Below are 20754 nucleotides of genomic sequence, written 5' to 3'. Positions count from 1 at the left end.
GCAAGATACCCTAAAAAATGCAGCGTAGGCCACGGGGAGCCAACTTCCTTTGATGGGCTGTGATTCTAGCGTAACAGACACATCCAAAAACCTTTGGGGGAATAATAAAAGAAGAGGTTCCTTGGAGAAGCTCATTAGGACATTTAAAATCAAGTATTCTACTGAGCATCCTATTCATTAGGTAAGAGGCAGTGAGTATAGGATCACTCCAGTATTGGTCAAGGACATTCATAGCAATTATAAGTGAACGGACTATCTCTAAAAGATGCCGATTCTTCCTTTCAGCAACCCCATTTTGAGCAGCTGTATCAACACAACTGGTCTGGGGTATTATGCTAGAGTCAGAGAGATATCTTTGAAATTTACCATTAATATACTCAGTGCCATTGTCACTACGAAAGATCTTCATAGTGGCATTGAACTGAGTCTTAATCATATTATGAAAATCATGAAAACATCGAAAAACCTGATTTTTTTGTTTTAAAAGATAAATCAATGTAGAACGAGAGTGACAATCGATAAAAGTAACAAAATACCTATGGCCAGTAATAGACACACGTCGGCAAGGCCCCACACATCAGTATGAATTAGTCCAAAATGAATAGATTTTCTATTATGAAGAGAAGGTAAATAAGTAGAATGAATTTGCTTCACAAAAAATGCAGGCTTCACAAAAAAATTCATCCTTTTTACAAGAAGAAACTAAATCGGGAAATAATTTCTTAAGAGTTCCTAGAGGGGGGTAACCTAGCCTATGGTGCCACTGCTGAAGGTTTGATATTACCAAATGGACCTGATTAGGAGATGCTAAAATACTTGAATATAAAAACAAAAAGTTATAATTACAAGTGTATTCGTTTTTTATTAGAACCGTTGGATTGAAGTTTTCCTACATGACGTAATCTTAATGGTCGAAAGGATCTAAGAGTAGTTTATTCATAAAAAGGATGATTTGTCCTTAGTTTCTTGGATACCACATGGGAGGCAAATGCAATATGTCAGTTTATTGGGTTAAAAATGACTTGAGAAAAACCTCAGGGGGTCCTAATGAAAATTAGACAAATTTTTTACTGAGTTTTTAATTCAAGGACATTTAAGGCAATGAATTCCTGCACTAAAAACCTTTGGTCCCAGATTTAGCTTCTGTTCTTGGCTGAGTTCTTGCATGAGGGTGCAATGGTGGAAAGATTGCAAGATGCCACCGGGTTGCTTTGTACTTGGGATCTCCCACATTCTGGTCTAGCAGGTTGGATGTTCATTTTCCTGGTCTCATGGAACCTATTGCTGTTGTTTGCCATGTCTATGTACTTTGATTTTCTCTGATGGAATCTGTTACTGTCTGTACTTTGGTTTTTCTTTGACAATTTTTATGAATGTGAAAATGAGGGTTATGAGTTTGGGACCAGTGAACAAATTTATGTTAAGACATTTTTTTAGATGAAGAAAGGATTCATTAACCAAAAGGAGAGAGGGGAGGAAAGAACAAATACAACAGGGCCACGCCCAGCCAAGGGGGAAAGACTACAAAACAATGGCATGAAGCCAAACAGCCAAGTAAAGCAAACTAGAGACAAGAAAAAGGAAAAACTGAAAGAAGCTGATTCCTCCCTCTATTCCTTTTTCTTCTTTCTTTTCCTAGAGGAATTAAAATCAACAATAAAATCTTCACCAAAATGGTGGCAATCCTTATTAGATCCCTTACTCCTCTACATTTGTCACAATCGGACTCGGGGACACCCTCAAAGATGTTGGATTCTTCGGAAGTATTGGGATTACCATCAGCCTCAAGAGGGCAAGACTCTACTACAGGTGGGGGGAGCCAAGGAATAGAGGAGAGGCGGCTATGGGATCGCAGCCATCAAGGGAGAAGGCACTAGAGGGGAACCACTTGAGGTTGGACGCAAGAATAGCGGCTAGTTAAGTTTTTAAGGAAAGAAGTGATCCCCACCACAGAAGGCTTGGGGAAAAGGAGGGCCAGGCGCAGCCCAAGGAGAGGACACTCAAAGTTCAAAGGGGGATTGGGCCAGGAAGGAGGAGAGGGGTGGGCCACAAAGGGGAGGAGGGAATGGGGGATGTGAATGGATTAGATTGAGGGGTTAGGGTAAAAGTGCACCAAAGAGGAGAGGAATGGAGAAGAGGGTGAGATGGGCTTAGGCTAGGTTAGAGGGAGATATGGGGCCATAGTTGGGATTGAGTATCGGGTCAGGAGATGGGGCAGTAGGCCCAAAGGGTTAGGGGGACGGTTGAGAAGGGGGGATAAACTGCCCGGGTTGTGAACGAGGGAGGTATCATACTCTCTTTGGCGATAGACCTGGAGAAAGGAGGGAAGGGGCTCAAAGGCCAGGTCAGCGCAGGAGGTTATAGGCAGTAAGGCAGTAGGGAGGACTAAGGGGGGGAAAGGAGGTTCCATACACAGCAGGCGTAGGGGATGAATCAAACAAGGCAGAAGTTATAGGGGGTTTGACGGAGGGGATAGCCAATGGAGGTGGAGGAGGGCAGTCAACGATCAGCAGTCCTTCGTCAACATCAAAGGCTAGGGCTTGGAACTGGTTCTGACCAGCACCAGGAAGACCCTGCCAGTATGCGCAAAGTGGCCAAAGTGATTGGGGCCGCGAGCGGCGCAGGCGGCAACGACCAACGGTTGTCATATTTTATATAACTCTTTAAACTACTTTTAATACAATCTTTATAATAAACTGTACTAAACAACATTCAACAATCCTTCTAAATAAATAAAAAAACTTCAGATCCTTATGAATTATCCAAAAAGATTAAACTCTTCATCTCTCGCATCTAGATTCATACTAACTATATGTTGTATCTTCTCTTTGAATATGTGTTTTCACTTCTTACTTACCTCGTGTGGCGCTGTGTCTTGTCTCTTGTGCTGTCGTCGTTGTCTTCCTTTTCCTTTTTCCCGCCTGTTTGTCTCTTTTCCGTTTCGTCTTGTTTTTTAATGTTCTTGATTATCTGTTGTTGGCTCTGCTCCACTTCGTGGGGGCCTCGGTTCTTTGGTTGGGCCTCTTCTGGCTCCTTTTTTTTTCGGCATTGTGTAATTTGTTGTTATGCACTTCTGTCCGCTTAGCTCTGGCGGCATTGGCGCAGGCGGCGCTGTGCCTGCGGGCTCCCCGTTGTTGCGGCAACATTTGCGGTTCTCGCCCCTTGGCGGCCGCTGGTGCGCCTTGGCGCGGCGCCTGGCCGCGCTTGTACCATGCCCCTGTCACCAAGGGAAGTCATGACCTCAGCAGGTTGGCGGTGTTGGTAGAGGGGGATGGGGTGGTGAGGGTTTCTGAAAAGCACAGTTCTAGTTGGCAACACAGGAGAACAGGAACCCCACTAGGTGTAGGGGGAGTGGTGCAAGGCTTGTGATTAAAACACTTACAAACCAAGCAGCGGGGTGGCTTCCGTTCAAATTTTACCCTTTGGTTGAAACAGAACCTAGATTCTTCCTTGATTGAGATGGATGAGGGAACAGTTGCCAACATAATTGAGAGCAAAGGATAGACAATCCTTCTTGAGAGTTCTAGTGTCTGAGAAGAGAGGAGAGCTTAATGCAGATCCAACGATACTTAAGCCATTTGCCAATAATGAAGACGAAGGCCAAGTAGTGAGACCTACAGGGGTAGAGAAGAGAGATTTTCACATGTGAGCAACAAATTTCGATGCCATGGTCTTAGGAATAAGGATTTCTTGCCAACCATTCACGGCTCTTCATCCATAATCGGTTGTTATCATCTTTGTTAGAGAATCTAAAGAGAAAGAAGCCATGGTTGAGCTGGATGATTTCAAGAGTACCTGAGGCCTTCCACTACTTGGTCAACGAGGCTTGCACAATGTGGAAGGGGGGGGGGTCTCAAGCCAAGGAAGTTGCCAACAAAATAGCAACTTTAGATGGAAGCTTCAGAGTTGAGAACAGCATTTAGACAGAAGGCAATAACATGGCCGTCTTTGAGAGGGAGTGTGCAGGGGGATCCCGACTCTGGAGGGGTTGGAAGGCGAGGAAAACAGAGAAGGCCATGGGGCAGGAGGGATAGGGGGAGAAGAGGGGAAGGATTCTGGACGGAGGGAGGGGAACTGCCATTGCTCAGCTGCATTCTCCTAGGCCTTCCAGCTCTGGGGAATCAAGCTTTTTTAGTAAATGATCACATGGAATCAGAGTTGAACAAATCTATGTTAGACATTTTTTTCTGATGGATAAAGAATTAGCTATGTTAGACATTTACTTTGGAGATTTCTCTGAATGGTAAAATAGAAAGAATGATCAAGTAAGGAGGCTAGATTGGTCATACTTATAGGTTACTGCCATGGAAGGTCTATATTGTAAACTATAAAAGAAATGTGATGAAAACAACAGGACAATGAATAGAAACTGCACTTAATTTACCTTCCAAAGGACACAAACTAAAATGTAGAAGAGCCCAAAAGCACTCTTGAAATTTAGAAACTTGGCATACGGGATATAGTTTCAGATAAGTGTAATTGTCATGGCATGAAGGCAATCAGAAGCGTTTTAGGGCAATCGAGGCGCTTAGATGGTCTGGTGCCTGCTAAGGTGCATATGATGGTCTTAAGTGTACACTGTACAGTCCTCTTTCCCTTCTTTTCTAACATGAATACTCCACAAAAAAAAAAGCGGGGTGGTGGGGCTTAACCTTTTTCTTTTTAATCCTTTTGAGTTTTTATTTTTTTTATGAGATTCAAATAGGGGATAAATTCATTTATGTTAAATATAAAAGCATTTACTCATATGTTATTTGGCATAAATAATTGTTAGAACCTAGTTTGATACCAATTAAACTAATGCAAGGCGCCCTACAGTAAGGTGGCAGCCATCCAGACCATTATAAATCAGCCTGGATGCTTAAGCAGAGGCACCTTGATTACACGTTGACAGCTATGCCGAAAAGTGATGGCCAATTATGCTGATGTAATTCCTTATGATCCTCGCTATTTATTTCCCTTCACTAGATTGTTGGTGTTCTGCGTGGAGGGGGAAACTTTCAATCTTTCTATGTCTGAAAGCAACAGTTGGCTGATGAAAAATTGGAAAGCTGGCAATTTAAAATTTTCTTTCTATTTAAGAATATGTTCAGATAAAATTGAATAGACAGGTGATCCACTCGTCAAATGCATGTCATCATTTCGTTACATGGGAGGACAGAAATTGCTGTTTTACCTCTGGAGAGTTTTTGAATTTAATTATCTTTGGACCATGCATTGTTGAACTGAAATAGCCTTTTCTTAATACTAGTTAAAAGCAAATCAATTACAAATTATACTATATGTTGTTATGTGTATTTGTCATATGTATATTCCTTGTGTGCATGTGTAAGGTGATTCCGTTGAAAAAATAAGATGCCATTTTCCTGCTAATTATTGATTTGAAAAAGGTCAAACCAACTTTACTAAAGTAAGCATGTGCCTATGAATCTTGTCTCATTATTTCACTCTATTTGAATTTTGAAGTGATATTTGTTGTCCTTGTACCTATGAATATTGTTTCTTCACCTAACTTTATTTAGTCTTTCTCTTGTTCCTTTAGCTCCCCTAGTCTGTATGTATCACTTCTTAATAGTGTATTCAATGGCCTTTCTTGTATATGCTGGTCATCCTCAAACTGCTTCTATCAACTCATCACCTGCTGTTGTGGATTTTAAATTACCTCAAACTTGTTCATTTTCTTATTTTATTCTGACATTTGTCCTCCTTAGCTTCCTCATCTTGTCTCAGTTTATATTATGTTTTGTTCTTTCTTTATCTTCTGATGCTCAGCTCCATATGTCGTTGCTGGTGTTACAGAGATTCTGCAATAATTTTATTTGACATCTAGTGAAGTGTGTCAAACCACGTATCACTCTAGAAACATTTCTCCACTTCATCCACCTTGTTCTTATTCGCCATGCAACATTCTCTTCAAGTTTTCCTCTGATTTATAATGGAACAAGGGCATAAAAACTGAAGTTATAGGGCTTGCCCTTATGCCCTATAACAACCCTAATCACTAGTTTCACCATACCTATACTGAAGTTACATCGCCAATGATCAAGAACTAAAAATCTATGTTACATCAGTCTGAAACCGTCGGTGTTCTGTTTTTCTGTCATTCTAACTTGGAGCTTCCCATAATTTACTGGAATTTCCATGTAACTGGACTTTTTTAAACCTTTTTCTTTTGGTAAACTGTAGGTTCTTGCTGATAAACTGCCAGAACTTCTTGATTTTCAGCAAGACCTTGTGAGCTTGGAAGCTGCATCAAAGGTATCTTGTTTAAGTTTTTGCTTGGAAATGAGTTTAGTATGATCTTCGGCAATGCAGGTAGCATCTTCTGATTCAACTTACTGATTTCCTTACAGATACAATTGAAATATTTAGCAGAGGAGATGCAAGCCATCAGCAAAGGATTGGAGAAAGTTGAAGAGGAATTAATGGTCTCTGAAAATGATGGGCCTGTATCAACAAATTTTCGCAAGGTAAATCCTTTCTTCCTTGGGGTTTGTAAGAGTATTCCCTGTATTAAACACTAGCAGCAATGGAAAGAACAACAGAGGAAGAAGAAAAGTCTCTAGAGAGGAGGTGGTTAGAGAAACTTTCCTGTTGTTTTTGTTGTGAAAAACTTACCCACCATGGGGAGGAACACCTATTTATAAATGAATAAAAATGAAATAAGTAGAAGGACCCATCGACTTAACCATCCTATTCCTTAAAATACCCTTCACTGACATATACAAAAACAGCATACTAAAAAGACTGTAATTGAGTTCTAATGATGATTTGGATGTGAACTGCTCCCAGAGATGAGATGACTGCCAGCCTCCTACCACCATCCTCACTTGCTGAGCCTCCTCACTTTATTCCCCCACTCCAGGTGCAAAAATATGGAGACTCTTTTCCACCTTGCTGCAGTCTTTGAATGGTCTCCCCCTTCTCTCCATCTTGCTTTGCCTCAAAAGTACCACACAAATTGCTGCTTTATCAGTTTATTGGCGTTTGATATTTCAAAATGAAAAACTGCATAGTTGGTCACTTCATTTGCACAAGCCATCCTTTACCATCTTCAAAATGTCTCTGATAAAACAAAAAATTTCTTGGGCCTTGAACAGATACTTGCTCAACAAAGAATATTTTATCCTCGCTCTAATGAAGGTGACAAAATTCTGGTGCTTGATATGGTCCCAAAATGTGGGGGAAAAACTGATTTTTCTTTGTTGATGGGACTAATATTTGGCAACTTGACCAGGTGGACCTCAGTAACATTCTTTATGAATCATTCTCCATAGTCGTCCTCTTCACTTCTGGTGTGAAGCAGGTCTTAGCAATATGTCTCAGTGATTGTGAACCCACAGTTCTCTTATGAACAAACAAAGCAAATGGATAGATTGACATACACAAGGATATGTGCGGACTTTTCGGTTAAGATGCTCTTCCCTCCATCGCAGTGCTGAATGACAAAGGTCCACTCAGTCTGTCCACTATGAATGGCTCCTCCCCCAGTCTTCATGTTCAAGCTCTTTGGACTCCATAAGAAGTCTTGCTCCTCCAAGGTCTCTGCTGTCGTCTGTCAGTCGAAGAGCCTCAAGCCTCTCAATCAGGGGTAACCCTCTAGTCCAATGGTCCCTATAGTTTTTGCTGCTGGCTCCAACCATTCTGGAACCATGCAGTCCTCTAAAGCCTGCACCAATGCTGATGCCTTCTCTGACCTTTCTGAGCTATCATCTGTTTCTCTTTCCCAGATATCCCAGCTATCTTTTGGTTGATCTTTTTGTTGCTCTGATTCTCTGGGAGGACCTGCTACCTGGAGGCCTTCTTTGCCTCCTCTCCAGTTATTACCCTTGTTTTCAAATGAGAATCATAACTGTTATACCCATCGTCCCTCTTTGTCCCTCTTTTACCATGGGTCCCTGTTGATGTATCTATCTGCACCGGCCTTCCCTAACAGTTTTAGCTTTAGGGTGTAACAATAGAGAAAGTGGTGTAAAGCATTGCGGTCAAATGTGTGACTTCTGGGAAGTGCATTGGAAGAGTTTTCTTGACATTTCTTCTCCTTCAGTGCTATGTGAAGGAGGTGCCACTGGAGCTTCATGTACGGGGAGTTAGAACTGGGTATGGGTTTTGTTCTAGCAGGGAATAATGAGTAGAAACAAAGAAAAGAAGAAGAGAATGAATAAGAAGGAAGAAGAAGAAAGGTTGGGACAAAAATTATGATGGGTGGGTAGTATTATGAAATGGAAACTGTTCCATACCTTTGGGCTTTTCAAATGGAGCAGACATTGTGGGACCAAGGGAATATTCCTGATTGGCTTCAGAATTCAGATGTTTGATACTAATTTACTTTTAGCTGTTACCTTCTCTTGCAGGGGGGGAAAAATATTACTGTTTTTTTCATTCTATGTGCTTGTGGTATCTCCCAACTATAACATTTTAATCAGGAGGTTACTGTTTTGCAGATATTGAAGGAGTTTCTTGCTGCTGCTGAAGGCGATGTAAGGTCTTTGGCTTCATTGTATTCTGCGGTGGTATGTTGCAATTTTTGGCATAAAGAGTGGAATTTGAACATTCCTATCATTTTTGTGTGTGCGTGCGTGAATATTTATTGCATTACATATTCTAGGATTTGCATGCATTTTCAGGGTAGGAATGCTGATGCATTGGCCTTTTATTTTGGAGAAGATCCAGCTCGTTGCCCATTTGAGCAAGGTATTTCAATCCTATGTGCTTCTTTCATGTGTATCCGGTCAATCTAAGCTGCATTACTTTGTGTGGGATAGTGTGGAAGAATTTGTTTCTATTTGGGCATTGATCAGGGAAACTGTTGGTATGTGTTACCACAGGAGATGCACCTTATAATATAATGGTATAGGAGTCGTCGTGTTGCTTATGGTACATAGGCTGGGGAGAGGCTAACATGAAGTCACTTGACCTTCAGATGGGTGCAGACTTTGTTGGAGTTTCCATCATAAATTAGTGTCATGCATGGCTATGTACAGCTGTAAGAAAATCATGCATTAAATTTAATGGACATGAGCCAAGGGAACAGGAAAAGAGTTCACCTTATTTGTCTAGGAATTGGATTTGATTGGCTGCTAAGTACTTGGATTATGTGGCCATGACTCATATGGACAAGCTGTATTGGAAGAATTGCTAATGTTAAATTTTCATATCCTGCAATTCTAAGATGGTTTATCTAATCATTTGCATCTTTGAATATCTGGTGCAATGTCTGCCTGGCTATGAATTCAATATCTAGCCCTGTACACTTTTTGGGCTGTCTAACTTTCTAGGTCTTTTTTCAATCATGTGTCAATTCTCAATCTGTAGTTTCTTGTTTGCCATTCCAGTTGTTTCTACGTTACTCAACTTTGTGAGAATGTTTGGCCGGGCCCATGAGGATAACTGTAAACAGATTGAGATTGAAAAGAAGAAGGTGGAAAAGGAAGCACAAAACGAGAAAATGAAAGCTGATGCTGCAAATAAAGAACCAGATCAGTTGCTGCGGACTCCAATTAAGAGCGGAAACCTCAAATGATCGACCATACATCGTTGTCGATTCACTAACAGGAACAAATTCACCTTATGGAGAGAGAAGTAGATGCTCCATCTTCATCAGTAAATGATGCCGTGGAACTTCAGAAGAGAAAACAATAATGGCAATAAGCTCATGTTTTTTATGACACAAGGTGAATGAAAAGCTGATGACCTGGTGAACTAAATTTGAAGACACTGGGGCTGTGGATGGGATGAGATATTTATGAGGGCTGAAGCTGTATTATAGAGAATAAATTCAACCCTCTCCCCTCCATCGTTGCTGCCATCTCCCACCCCTCACTGCTGCCCTCTCCCCCTCCTTCCCCCCCCCCCCTCTCTTTTTCAATTAACGTTCCTCTCTGTTTCACCTTTTGTACAGTGCAGTGGTTGCAGTTCTGTTTAGATTTCAGTAAATGTAAAAATGTCTCAGGAAGAATGTCACTCTTTCTTTTGGCACCCTCCGTATTGTTCTTGATAAGCAATTTCTTTATTCTTTGGAAATCAAATATTCTTATGTATATTTTTTGAACTATAGGTATCCAAACATTCATCTGATATCTCTCAATTTGCTTAATAGCACCATTTTTTCCTTTCCTTTTCTTGGTTTACATTTTGGGTAGCAACAGGTTAAACCTAAGTTGCTTCAAGGTGTACTGCAGATTCATCGATCGAGTCCTGGTAAAACTTAAAAGAAGGTAGTAGTACCCTCATGCCAATAGGGCCAAACCAACATTTCATGCTTATAGCAATTCTGAAGGTCTGAAAATCTTCCAGATGCCTGCATCACCAGTCGTCTGTGGTAAGTATTTCATGCCAAACCAACATTCCCATAAGTGGTAATTAGGGTTTTAAAGCAAGAAAGTTTGTTTCTCAATCAGATAAACTAGAACCACTGGAAAATGGAGGGAGAAGGTGCATACAGTTGGAGAAGAACATATAAAAGGGGTATGAGACAACTTATAGCGATTCTGAGGCTTGAAAAATCTTCCAAATGCCTAGACTTCTACAGATAAATTAACCCTAGAAACCAGTGTGGTTTAAATAATCATGTCGTTAGGAATCCAAGGCTCGTGTCTTTTTTACTGATAATTTAATAGGCTAATTTCATCCTATTTTTCCGCTCCAACAGCGGTCAAAACCCCCTCCGGTAATGCTTTTTTTATGTCAACCAGTTAAAATTGAAAAATACTAAAAAATTAACGAAACCATAAACAATTCGGGTAGGTATTTCAAGTCACGTGAATGGTCAGAAATTTCAACGCCAATCATTTATTATATATTAACATACTAAAAAACCACTAACAAGTAACTCGTTTAAAACAGTTCCAATGACACTTGATTCTTGTATGGTCATCACCTATTCCCCAAGTAACCAATTAATGGAAGGGGGAAAAATTACTGTTCTTGAAAATTTTGAAGGCCTTCTGTTCTCACCCACTACACTGATTTCTGAACACATCTTGGATCTGCAAAATAGTATTAAATTGGATCTGCCAACACCAAACTAGATTTCATTACAGTAGATTGACATTATCAATGAAATGAATTGGGCAGTTCTCAATTTGCTTCTCCCAAGCTCCACGAATTAAAATTCTGCCATATGGTAGGAATCTGCATGACCTTTAGTTAGATGAGACATGGTAAATGCTTTCACCATTAGATTTGTCCAGGAAATTTCGATAGTGGGGTTGCGTAAATTAAGTTACCTGATCAACACATTAACATTTTGAAGATGGAGAGGAGAAAGTAAAGATCCATAATTATATAGCCTTTATTCTAACCACGTATGTTGATGAGTTGGGTCCATCTCTGAACCAGCCACCAAACTTTTGTATCACGCTCAATAAATAAAGGATGTCACACATTAATAAAAATAAGACGCTCTTCAGTAATACCATAATAGTACGTTACTTGGGTGTTGCGTAATTAATGCACAATACTTACTGCGAAGATTTAAGGTCGAAATTTTGATCTAGACTAACTGTTCATTGCAGTGTTGTGTATTAATTGCACAACACTAAACTTGAGCCCTTACTAATAATTTTTATATTTTTATCCAAAAAAAAAGAGTAATAACTGATATATTGTAGTTCATGTGACAAAGAAAGAGATTAATCCGATTATCGCCCGAAACTATCCCTAGGTGGGAATTATGCCTTTTCATTGTGGATAGCATGGTAATTTCATCTGCTTCTGTATTAAACATTACAGTATTCCTTTCCTTGAAATAAATAAATACATATAAATATTATAAAAGGTTGCGTGTTTCGTATATCGAGACAATCACGTGCCGTGGACGAAACGGGCCCCACCAAAACATAGGATCGGATAAAACAATTAGATATTAAAATATTTAATATGTCAGCAAATGATTCTCTCCAACGAAACGAAAGCAAACAAATCCCGACGGCGACATCTCACCTAATAGTTCAAAATATCGTGAGATTATGAATCCATTTTCTCTCCAACGTATACTGTATTTGTATAGTGTATACGTTCATACGGATACGGTTAGGCTTTTATGCCTTTTAGGCCTAATTAGGGAAAACGGATTAAAATAAACCAACCAATCAGGGGATTCACTTTTGCACCTTCTAATTAAAAACGTTTCCCTTGCTTTTAGGCCCACCAGGAGCCAGGCATTGAAGGGCTGGTCTGGGCCAAGTGGGCCAACCCAGATAAGGAATCTCTTTTACTAGTGGGCCTGTGGGATGCAAATGGGGGAAGGTATCCAAGTAGTAACGTGGAGCTTTGACTCATGTCCTCTATCCAAAAAAGGAAGAAAAAAAAAGAGAGAAACTTGCCACGTGTTGTCTGCCAGAAATGAAAATGAAAGAAAACAAACGATATATATATTTATATACTTGTAGCTTTAGATCTTCATGTATTTTGTATCAATTGAGAGTATAGTGGAAGATAAACTTCTAATTCAGTGCCAAAAAGTAGCTAATGGAAGTTTGGATTAAGACTCTCTGAGGGGTCCAAGTGTTGGACCCTCCTAACCTAACCTAACACTAAGATGTTAGTGGTTGTACCTTTTGACCATTTGAGGTCCCCATGGTATTTGGTGGGTCTAAAATTGTAATCCATAACTGTCTTTCTTTTTTTTAATAGAAAATGTTATCTCATAATTCTATAGAAAGTATAGTTGAGAGTTGGGTCCATTTTTAGTTAATTATATGGAATATAATTGATAGAGGCAGGTTCTTATATACTGGATTTTATATAAGTGTCACACGCATTCATGCACCAATGGCTCAACTTAATGGGCCACACCACCCATAGAGTGTAAAAAATATTATCCATATTTGGCCAAAAAAAGAAGAAAAGAATGGTATCCATTGCAGTTGAGCTGGATTAATCTCACATGACTACATCATAATATCACATGAGGAGGGTGAATTGAATAGGTTGAAGTGACAATCTTACTCTTATCTAGAGGATTAACCAATATTATGAGTGTCTCTTGACTGTATACATCAATGCACTTATATATCAAAGACGAGACTGAGATTAAAATCAAATAGAAAGCCATTACAGATTTATTTTAATTTAACATCAAGCTTTTGATCCCGTCTTCTATTTGATATATAGGTTTACAACTGAGTATAGAAGAGAAATATGCACAACAGAGGATTCTATTTCCAATATGAAATCACAAGAGATTTGAATGCATCTAGATCCGATATGGGGGGGGGGGGGGAGGTGACCAATAATGGATAGACATGGGCTTTGTAATGATACGCCACAAGGATTTGCCACCGTTTGAAAAAAGCTTGAATTGGGAGTATGATAACTATTTTAGTATACGGGGTTTTGAACTCTTGATCTCTTATTGTGAAGTGTTGGTCTTTGCCAATAGAATTAATCTCTTGGGGTACTGCATCATACTATCATACTACTATTATAAAAACAAGAACTCGATAGTCATAAAAATAAACACGGTTACATTTCTATTTCCTTAAATACCTTTACCACTCAATCCCTTAGACCTTTTAAGTTATTAACAAATGATATGCAAAATTGTAATTTTTCATCCATAAGTATATTAACAATAATTTGATAAATAATACTAATTAAAATATAATAATTTCTATTTATTGATCATATTACCTAAAATACCTTCAAATGATTATAATAATAATATATATTTTTTTCTTTTCAGTCACAGGATAAAAAAGGATTTTATTCAAATAGTTTAAGGGCCTGTTTGGTTACATGAGTCTGGAGATTTCAAATATCTAGAGATTTCAAATCTATAGAGTTATAATTCATAAAATTAGATGTTTGGTTGTAGAATGAAATCAGTGGATTCATCCTAAAAAACTATTTGATTGACGTGATTTTTGTGAATGTGCAAATGTATAGCTTTTTTAAAATTTCTGGATTTCACCCCTTACCCAAAAATCTATAGATTCACGTTTTTAGTGTAAAAAGGTGAATCTCTAGATTTATGATCTAGAGATTTTTATAACCAAACGGGTATAGTTCTCAGATTCATGAATCCAGAGATTTCAAATCTCTAGATTCATGTAACCAAACAGGCCCTAAGAAAAACTCTCATAACTGTGAGCACGTCAGGATGAGAAATGAAAAAAAAGTGAGAATTGCATTGCACTCCACTTCTAAATATGTAGAGTGCATGTATTCTGTCCTCCAAGAATTAAAGTGCCAATCTAGAAGGTCCAAGAAATAGCTAGGAGAATCTATGGAAGGAATTAAGTGAGCATTACTTGATTGAGTGGTAAAGAAGGGATCCACTGGTCTCGATCCAAAAATTCTTGTATTTTGTCCATTACCAACCACTTCATATATCTTTTTAGATAGGAGATCTCGATTAGCTAAAAGACTCCACCACTGTTGAGAACAACCTCTTGGCAAAAGAGCATATGGGATAGTATTTTCCTTTCAAAGTAATGCCCAAAGACTAGTGGAATCATTAAGAACCTGCTTCTTGGACCTTCTAAAGGATGTTTGACGACTCGATTAAAGGCCATGAGATTGCACTTCCTTGATCTGCATGATGAAAGTGATAACCTCCCTATTGTGAGCAAGGGTGCTAGATTGAAGAGAATATTGCATTTATCTAAATTGAGTTGCACGCTCGAAACAAACTCATATTCCTTTAACAGGTGCAAGATTGAGATAGCTTTATCTAGGATAGTAGGTGCAAAAATTATAATGTCATCTGCAAACACTAGATGACTTATCTTCGAACCTTACCAGCAGATTTGAATGCCGGAAAGAGAGTTCCTTGGCAGATCCAGTAGGAGTTGCCTAGATTGCACATCCTAGAACAATATGAAGAGATAAGGGCTAAGCAGACAACCTTCGCTGCAATGAAATTGTCCCGATAATTGAGTCATTTACCTTAATATGGTACTGAATTGTTGATATGCATTGAAGAATCCAATGAACCCATTTCTCTGCAAAACCAAACCTCACTAGTACCATATAAAGATAGGACCATTTAATTTATCATACGCTTTACTTATGTCCAATTTCAAAGCCATGATTCCCTTCTCCCCCCCCCCCCCTTTCTTACGCAAATGGAGAAGCAATCTTGGGCAATAAAACATTATAAGAAATATTCAGGCCAGTATGAAAGCACTAATTGAGGGGAATTTATAATCGATTTTGGCGGTTTGCAATACATTTTGACACCACATTGCATAGACTTATCGGCCAAATGTGATCCAATTTGGATGTTTTTTTTGGGTATAGGTATCAAGGTGAGTATAGTATGATTTAAACTCCTAAGCATAAATCTATTATTAAAGAAATGTGAGACAGCCCGAACCACATCTTCCCAACAATATCCCAATGTTTGTGATAAAATAGCGGGCATCCTGTCAATGCCATGAGCCTTATACCCGCTCATTTGAAACAAGACTTTCTTTATTTCTCCCTCACTAAAAGGGGCACATAAATTATCATTCATTGCACAACATACCAAAGTAGGAACAACAGAAATGAAATCCCAATCTACTGGGTTAGATGAAGAGAAAAAATTAGAATACTAATCCTCACAATATTATTATTACTTATACTTATACAACAACCTCTAGAGCCAAATCAAAATTTTCTTATTTGGGAATTCTATGTCTATCTGTACTAACTCTCTATTTACTCTCTCAAAAGTTTCACCCCTTTTTTTTGTGTGGTACAAAGAGGCTTTATTAAGCCGAGGGATGGGAATATTAATATGTCTCAGCAAGAGTCGAACTCATGACATCTTCACTAAGAGGTGTTGGTTTTAGCACTAGAATAGCTATGCGTTGGCAAAAATTTCACCTCTAATATTTTAAAATAGCCAAACTACCCTTTGTTCTTATCTCTTTAATTGGTTGTGTTGATATTTTTAACTGTTCTAGTTATTTATTTTATCTATTCTACTTCTTTGTAGGATTACATATCTAGATGTATTTTTTAATGTTTTATATTTTATTTTTTCTTTTATAATTTTTTATTTTCTATTATTTTTTATGGTAAACTTCTCTATTTGTTTTTAGAAGTTTATTAAATGTGAATAGATTTCTCCATCCTTTATGAGAATCCATTAAACATTTTAGATTTAATGTTTTTAATTTTCTCTCTTTTATAAGAATTCATCAAAGGAAAAATTAAAATACTTCTGGAACAGAGGAGAAAGCAAAAGAAAAATATACCTAATCACATGTAATGGATTCTTATACAGAAAGTGAAGAAAATTGATTAGAAAAAGAGAAAAAGAAATTGCTTTAATCCATTAAAAGGACAAGACTAGTAGACAATTTGGCCATTTTAGTATTCATCTTTTGAAGAAATTGAAGGTGAAATAACCAGAGGGATAGAAAATTTTCCTTTTTACTTTTTCTTTTAACCAGAAAAAAAAAAAGGACAGATTTCTTATGCCTTTTTAGTGAGACAGTGTGTCCGAGTCGAAAGTTTATAATGACAAAAACACCCTTCTATTCTTTTAAAGTGACGTGCAGGGACAATCTTTCTAATGGTTCCCAACAATTGAGAGTTAGAGTTCCACGTCCACGACGTCTGATCTGACAGCTAATAACGGCCATTCACGGAGAAAACAACTGTTGCAATGTCAAAAGCAAAGTGATTGCCTGGCAGAGCTTTTTAACGGCCATAATGTTTACGGCTTACACTCTGCCCCTGTTTTTCTATTTAGTTAAGGGGTTCCCCATTTTAAGAGGCTCATCGTATCTTCTCACTCGGCAAAAAGCCAACCCAGATCAGATTGCAAGAATTTCAGCAATATTTCAGTTACAGAAACCAGGCAAATTAAGGAAAACAATTCCATTTTGCAGAAGGGACCAGACCAGACCTCTCTTTCCTCGCAAGTTTCTTCATCCTCTGCATGTGAGAATCTCTGGCCTCTGGGCCTTTTGGGTTTGTGAGAGTGCCTTGGAAACAGGGCACACCTAAAGAAGATCCTTCGTTGCAAAGTGAGCAAGAAACCCACAAAAGGCTAATCATTCATGATTTAACCCCACCAATTTCGTCTTCTCTTTATGCTGCCACAGATCTTGGTTGAAAAAGTAGCTTCACCCTTGTAATTCAATCCTCTGTAGGGAATCCCATGTTATCTTTTACCACCAACCTCTGTTTCTTTAGCTTAAAGTTTCCTCCTCTGTTTTGATTACTCTGTTAGTGCGGTGGTTATCAAAAGTGCTTAGTGGGGAGTAAATATGGATGTTGTCAGACGAAGAGCTGCATCTACAAATGGTGTTGTTGCGGGCTCTGTCTGGGAGAGTAGAATGAAGAGCGATGAAGTCAAAGGTGGGATCAAGGTGTTCAATGGCGAGGAGATTTCTGAGGTGGGGACCGGCGGTGGCTTTGAAGATAAAGGGCTTAATGTGTACCGGCGATTGAAGAAGAATCAGAATCAGAATGGTGTAGTGTCTGGGAAGAGGAAGACGTGGAATGAGAGAAGCACATTTCAGATGAGGAAGACAAGATACGATTTGAAAAAATTGAGCGATGACTCTTGCAAGGAGCTCACCGTGTCGGTTGATTCAGTTGAGAAGGTTAAAAAAAGCCCAACCACGATTAGGAAAACAAGATCTGAAACAAACAGAGCTTCTGATGGATCTAGTAAGGAGCATGATGTGTCTGTTGATGAACGGAGCTCAATTGAGCTAAGGAAGACCAGATCCGATACCTCCATGGTATCTCCTGAATCACCCGAGGAGAAGAAGATCCAGATTAGCAAAGAGAAGACTATGTCGCGTAGCGTAAGCAATGTGAGTCAGGTTAATTCTCCACGAAGATTAGGGGTGGACGATGATGGTGTTGATGCTGATGGAGAAGAGGAAGGAGAAGAGGAAGAGTACGATATGGGAATTGAGGTAGAGAAGGAAAGCTATGATGTAAAGGAAGTTAACATAGCAGAAGAGAAACCCATTAGCATTTCGGAACAGAAACCTGAAAAAATAGAAGAGAAGGTGGTTTGCCAGATTCCCGAAAAACCAACATCCGTTTCAGAAAATGTGAATGAGGAGAAGTCATCTCCGGTTAAAGATCGCCAGGTAATTGATCTGGTAAAACCCAAGAAGGTTCTGAATGAAGAGAAGAAAGTTCATCAGATACATCAGAAACCCCAACGTATATTTGCGAAAGTGGTGCATAAACAGCCCAAAACTGTTGGCATTACCCCTCTAATTGATCCTTCTGTCAGAAAACCACGTTCAGGTAAGCTTATTCCTTTCAAAATTTCGATACCAGATACTTATGTGGTCTATGATAATTTCACTATCTCATTTCTTTTCTTTATCTTTTGATTTTTCAATAGCAGTTGCAGCTCCAGCTCCAGCTCCAGAAGTGTTCGACCAAAGTCCGGAGAGGACCCCAAGCAATTTGCAGAATCTCGGTGAGTTGTAGTTTCAGGGATCAAATTGAGGTCCTTGATTATGGAACTTTCTTCACTCTTGTCTACTGCTGGTTTTCTTTTCAGTGGATTTGGTGATGTGGAGAGATATACCAAGATCAGCTTTTGTATTTGGATCTGGAACATTCTTCCTGCTCTCCTCTTCCTTCACCAAAGATATCAATTTTAGGTACAAACACGCTATAGAAATAGTAATTCACATTTAATCCCGTGCCCCAAACAACGCCCATTACTCATTTCTGTTGCTCCTTTGCTCCCACAGCCTGGTTTCTGCAATTTCCTATATAAGTCTCGTCTATCTTGCTGCAATCTTTTTCTATAAATCAATTCTTGGCAGGTAATCCTCCAAAACTGAATACATTTTCTAATTAAAGCAACTTTTACCCATTTTTAAGTGTTTCTGATTCTCTTCTTTTCCCTTGGCGAACCCCAAAAATAACAGGGGATCTACAGATATGGATGACTCAAAGGAGGAATATATAGTGGGGGAACAAGAAGCAATTTGGGTACTAAAACTAGTCCTTCCTTACTTGAATGAGTTTCTGTTGAAGCTCAGAAGCATTTTCTCTGGAGATCCTGCCACTACCATGAAGGTGAACAAGCACTTCTCTTCCAGTTTCTCTTTTCTCTTTCTCGTTTTTTCACTTAGAAAGTGAACTGTAAAAGAGAATAGTCGCTAAAGAAAGTAGAAACTGTGACAATGACAGCTGGCAGTGTTGCTGTTTGTCTTGGCTCGTTGTGGAAGCTCCATCACCGTTTGGAAGATGGCAAAATTGGGTGGGTAAAAGTGTAATCCTTTCATTGATCCAAGAAACGGTTAAAATTCCAGTAAATCCCTCTGACTCTCCACTCTGGCTTTTTTTTCCTTCTAGGCTTCTTCGCGGTTTTTACAGTTCCCAAAGTTTGTTCTTCGTATTCTAACCAACTCACCGCTTACGGTAAAAATTAGCTTTGGTTACTTTTTACTTTTTCTTTTCCTGGGTTTCGCCAAGTTCATTTTGGATGATATTTAATTGTATTTTATCCGTTGATGTCATCATTTGACAGGAAAGTTTTGGATCGGACGGTTTCGGGACGCCTGGAATTCTTGTACGCACAAGAAAGCCGTTGCAGCTGCAGTTTTCACTTTGGTGTGGAATTTTTCTTCGGTTGTAGCCCGCATTTGGGCAGGTAAGGACATGTTTGTCATTTTATTCAAACGAGAGATAGGGACAAACAAGTAATTCTATATAGGCCTGTTGATAATGTACTTTTTCAACGTTTTCTGTTTTGTAGTATTCATGTTGGTAGTGGCCGTTCGATATTATCAGCATTCATTAGTGAGCGAGGATTGGGGTATGGAAAGAGAAGATTCCGGTTGGACGGTAGAAGGAGAGGGTGATGAACAGAGAGAAGAACATCGTGGACCCACCACCACTACTATTATAGTGAAAGAAAAGAAAGATTGCTAAAGCTTCTGGTGAAGTTTACGAGATAAAAAAAAAGGGGCAAAACAGGAAAGGCGTCTAAAGAATAATAATTAATAATTTGTCATGGACATGATGAAACACGTTGCGTACGTTAGTTGTGGATAGTGCTGTTTCTCCTTTTTGCCCAGCCTCTAGTCTAGCCTAACCCTACAATGGCATGTGATGTAGTGGTGATGCCGAGTTATTTCTTGTTTTTGTTTTCTCGATCTTCTTTTGTACAGACAAAAAGAGAAAAGTATTGAATTGTTTGCTTTTTTTTTTTTGTTGGTAAGGGAATTGTTTGCTTGGACCTTGGAGTAGTGTGTAGTTGTGTTGGGCGAGTGGTTTCTTTCTTTGATCTATACATGCTACTCAACTCGGTGCTACATGGAAAATGTAAAGTGGGCTTACGGACGTGGAGCCCAACCCAAGGCCTCGACTTATAGCTTAACCCACATTAATTTTGGACTGGATCTAGCCCAGGGTTTGGAATTTTAAGCAGGCTTTTCGGTGGGTTTGACTTTTGGGCCCATATACGTAGCATTATTACATTTAAGAAAGAGTTTTTTTTTACCCACTTAAGTTGGGTCCAAACTCTAGTTTGTCCAATTAAATGGTCATTATTACAAGTTATTCATTGTTATTTTCGTATTTGAAATTACCATTTTGCCATGCATGAAGGGAAATAAAAGTTTTTTATTTTTATTTTATTTTACAAAACCTCACTTAATTATAAAAAAAAACTTTCCCCCCCACGTCATTCTAATTGTTGCCAGCAAAAAAAACCGTGATCTGAGGACGCAATTCGCTTCTTCTCATGCTGTTCTTGTAGATTTCAAGCGTCTCCAATCACGTCGATGGGGAATTAATTGAGAGAATGCAGAGAGAAATTGAGAG

General features: G+C 38.9%; 2 protein-coding genes across 3 annotated transcripts in view; both read left to right on the top strand.

Annotated features, from left to right (window-relative positions):
• Positions 1-9847, top strand: part of LOC149025402 (formin-like protein 18) — a 32502-nt gene extending 22655 nt beyond the window's left edge. The window contains exons 13-17 of the mRNA XM_089145635.1: positions 6187-6258; positions 6354-6470; positions 8445-8513; positions 8628-8694; positions 9336-9847. Coding sequence (XP_089001761.1) covers positions 6187-6258; positions 6354-6470; positions 8445-8513; positions 8628-8694; positions 9336-9523 — 513 coding nt within the window. The 3' untranslated portion in view covers positions 9524-9847. The remainder of the gene's footprint in view (positions 1-6186; positions 6259-6353; positions 6471-8444; positions 8514-8627; positions 8695-9335) is intronic.
• A 6798-nt stretch (positions 9848-16645) lies between these two features.
• Positions 16646-20552, top strand: LOC149025401 (uncharacterized). 2 transcript variants are annotated; one of them, XM_089145633.1, is made up of 9 exons: positions 16646-18213; positions 18314-18391; positions 18476-18578; positions 18672-18746; positions 18852-19002; positions 19117-19186; positions 19282-19347; positions 19457-19579; positions 19685-20552. In XM_089145633.1, the coding sequence occupies exons 1-9, from the start codon at positions 17211-17213 to the stop codon at positions 19858-19860; spliced, it is 1845 nt and encodes a 614-aa protein (XP_089001759.1). In that variant the 5' UTR covers positions 16646-17210; the 3' UTR covers positions 19861-20552. The 2 variants fall into 2 exon arrangements, with proteins under 2 accessions (XP_089001759.1, XP_089001760.1); XM_089145634.1 differs by having other exon boundaries at positions 16648-18213; positions 18317-18391; positions 19685-20550.
• Positions 20553-20754: the final 202 nt, after the last annotated feature.

This window comes from Hakea prostrata, chromosome 2, assembly GCF_041222555.1.
Source record: "Hakea prostrata isolate BN-2017 chromosome 2, UWA_Hpros_2, whole genome shotgun sequence".
Lineage (NCBI taxonomy): Eukaryota > Viridiplantae > Streptophyta > Magnoliopsida > Proteales > Proteaceae > Hakea > Hakea prostrata.
The sequence above is the reverse complement of the archived record's forward strand: the minus strand, read 5'-3'. Positions and strand labels throughout refer to the sequence as shown.

Coding starts and splice junctions, on each gene's coding strand:
- LOC149025401 (XM_089145633.1), top strand. CDS start 17,211: ATGGATGTTGTCAGACGAAGAGCTGCATCTACAAATGGTGTTGTTGCG. Junction 18,392..18,475: donor AAGCAATTTGCAGAATCTCG/GTGAGTTGTAGT, acceptor TTTTCTTTTCAG/TGGATTTGGTGATGTGGAGA. Junction 18,747..18,851: donor TATAAATCAATTCTTGGCAG/GTAATCCTCCAA, acceptor CAAAAATAACAG/GGGATCTACAGATATGGATG.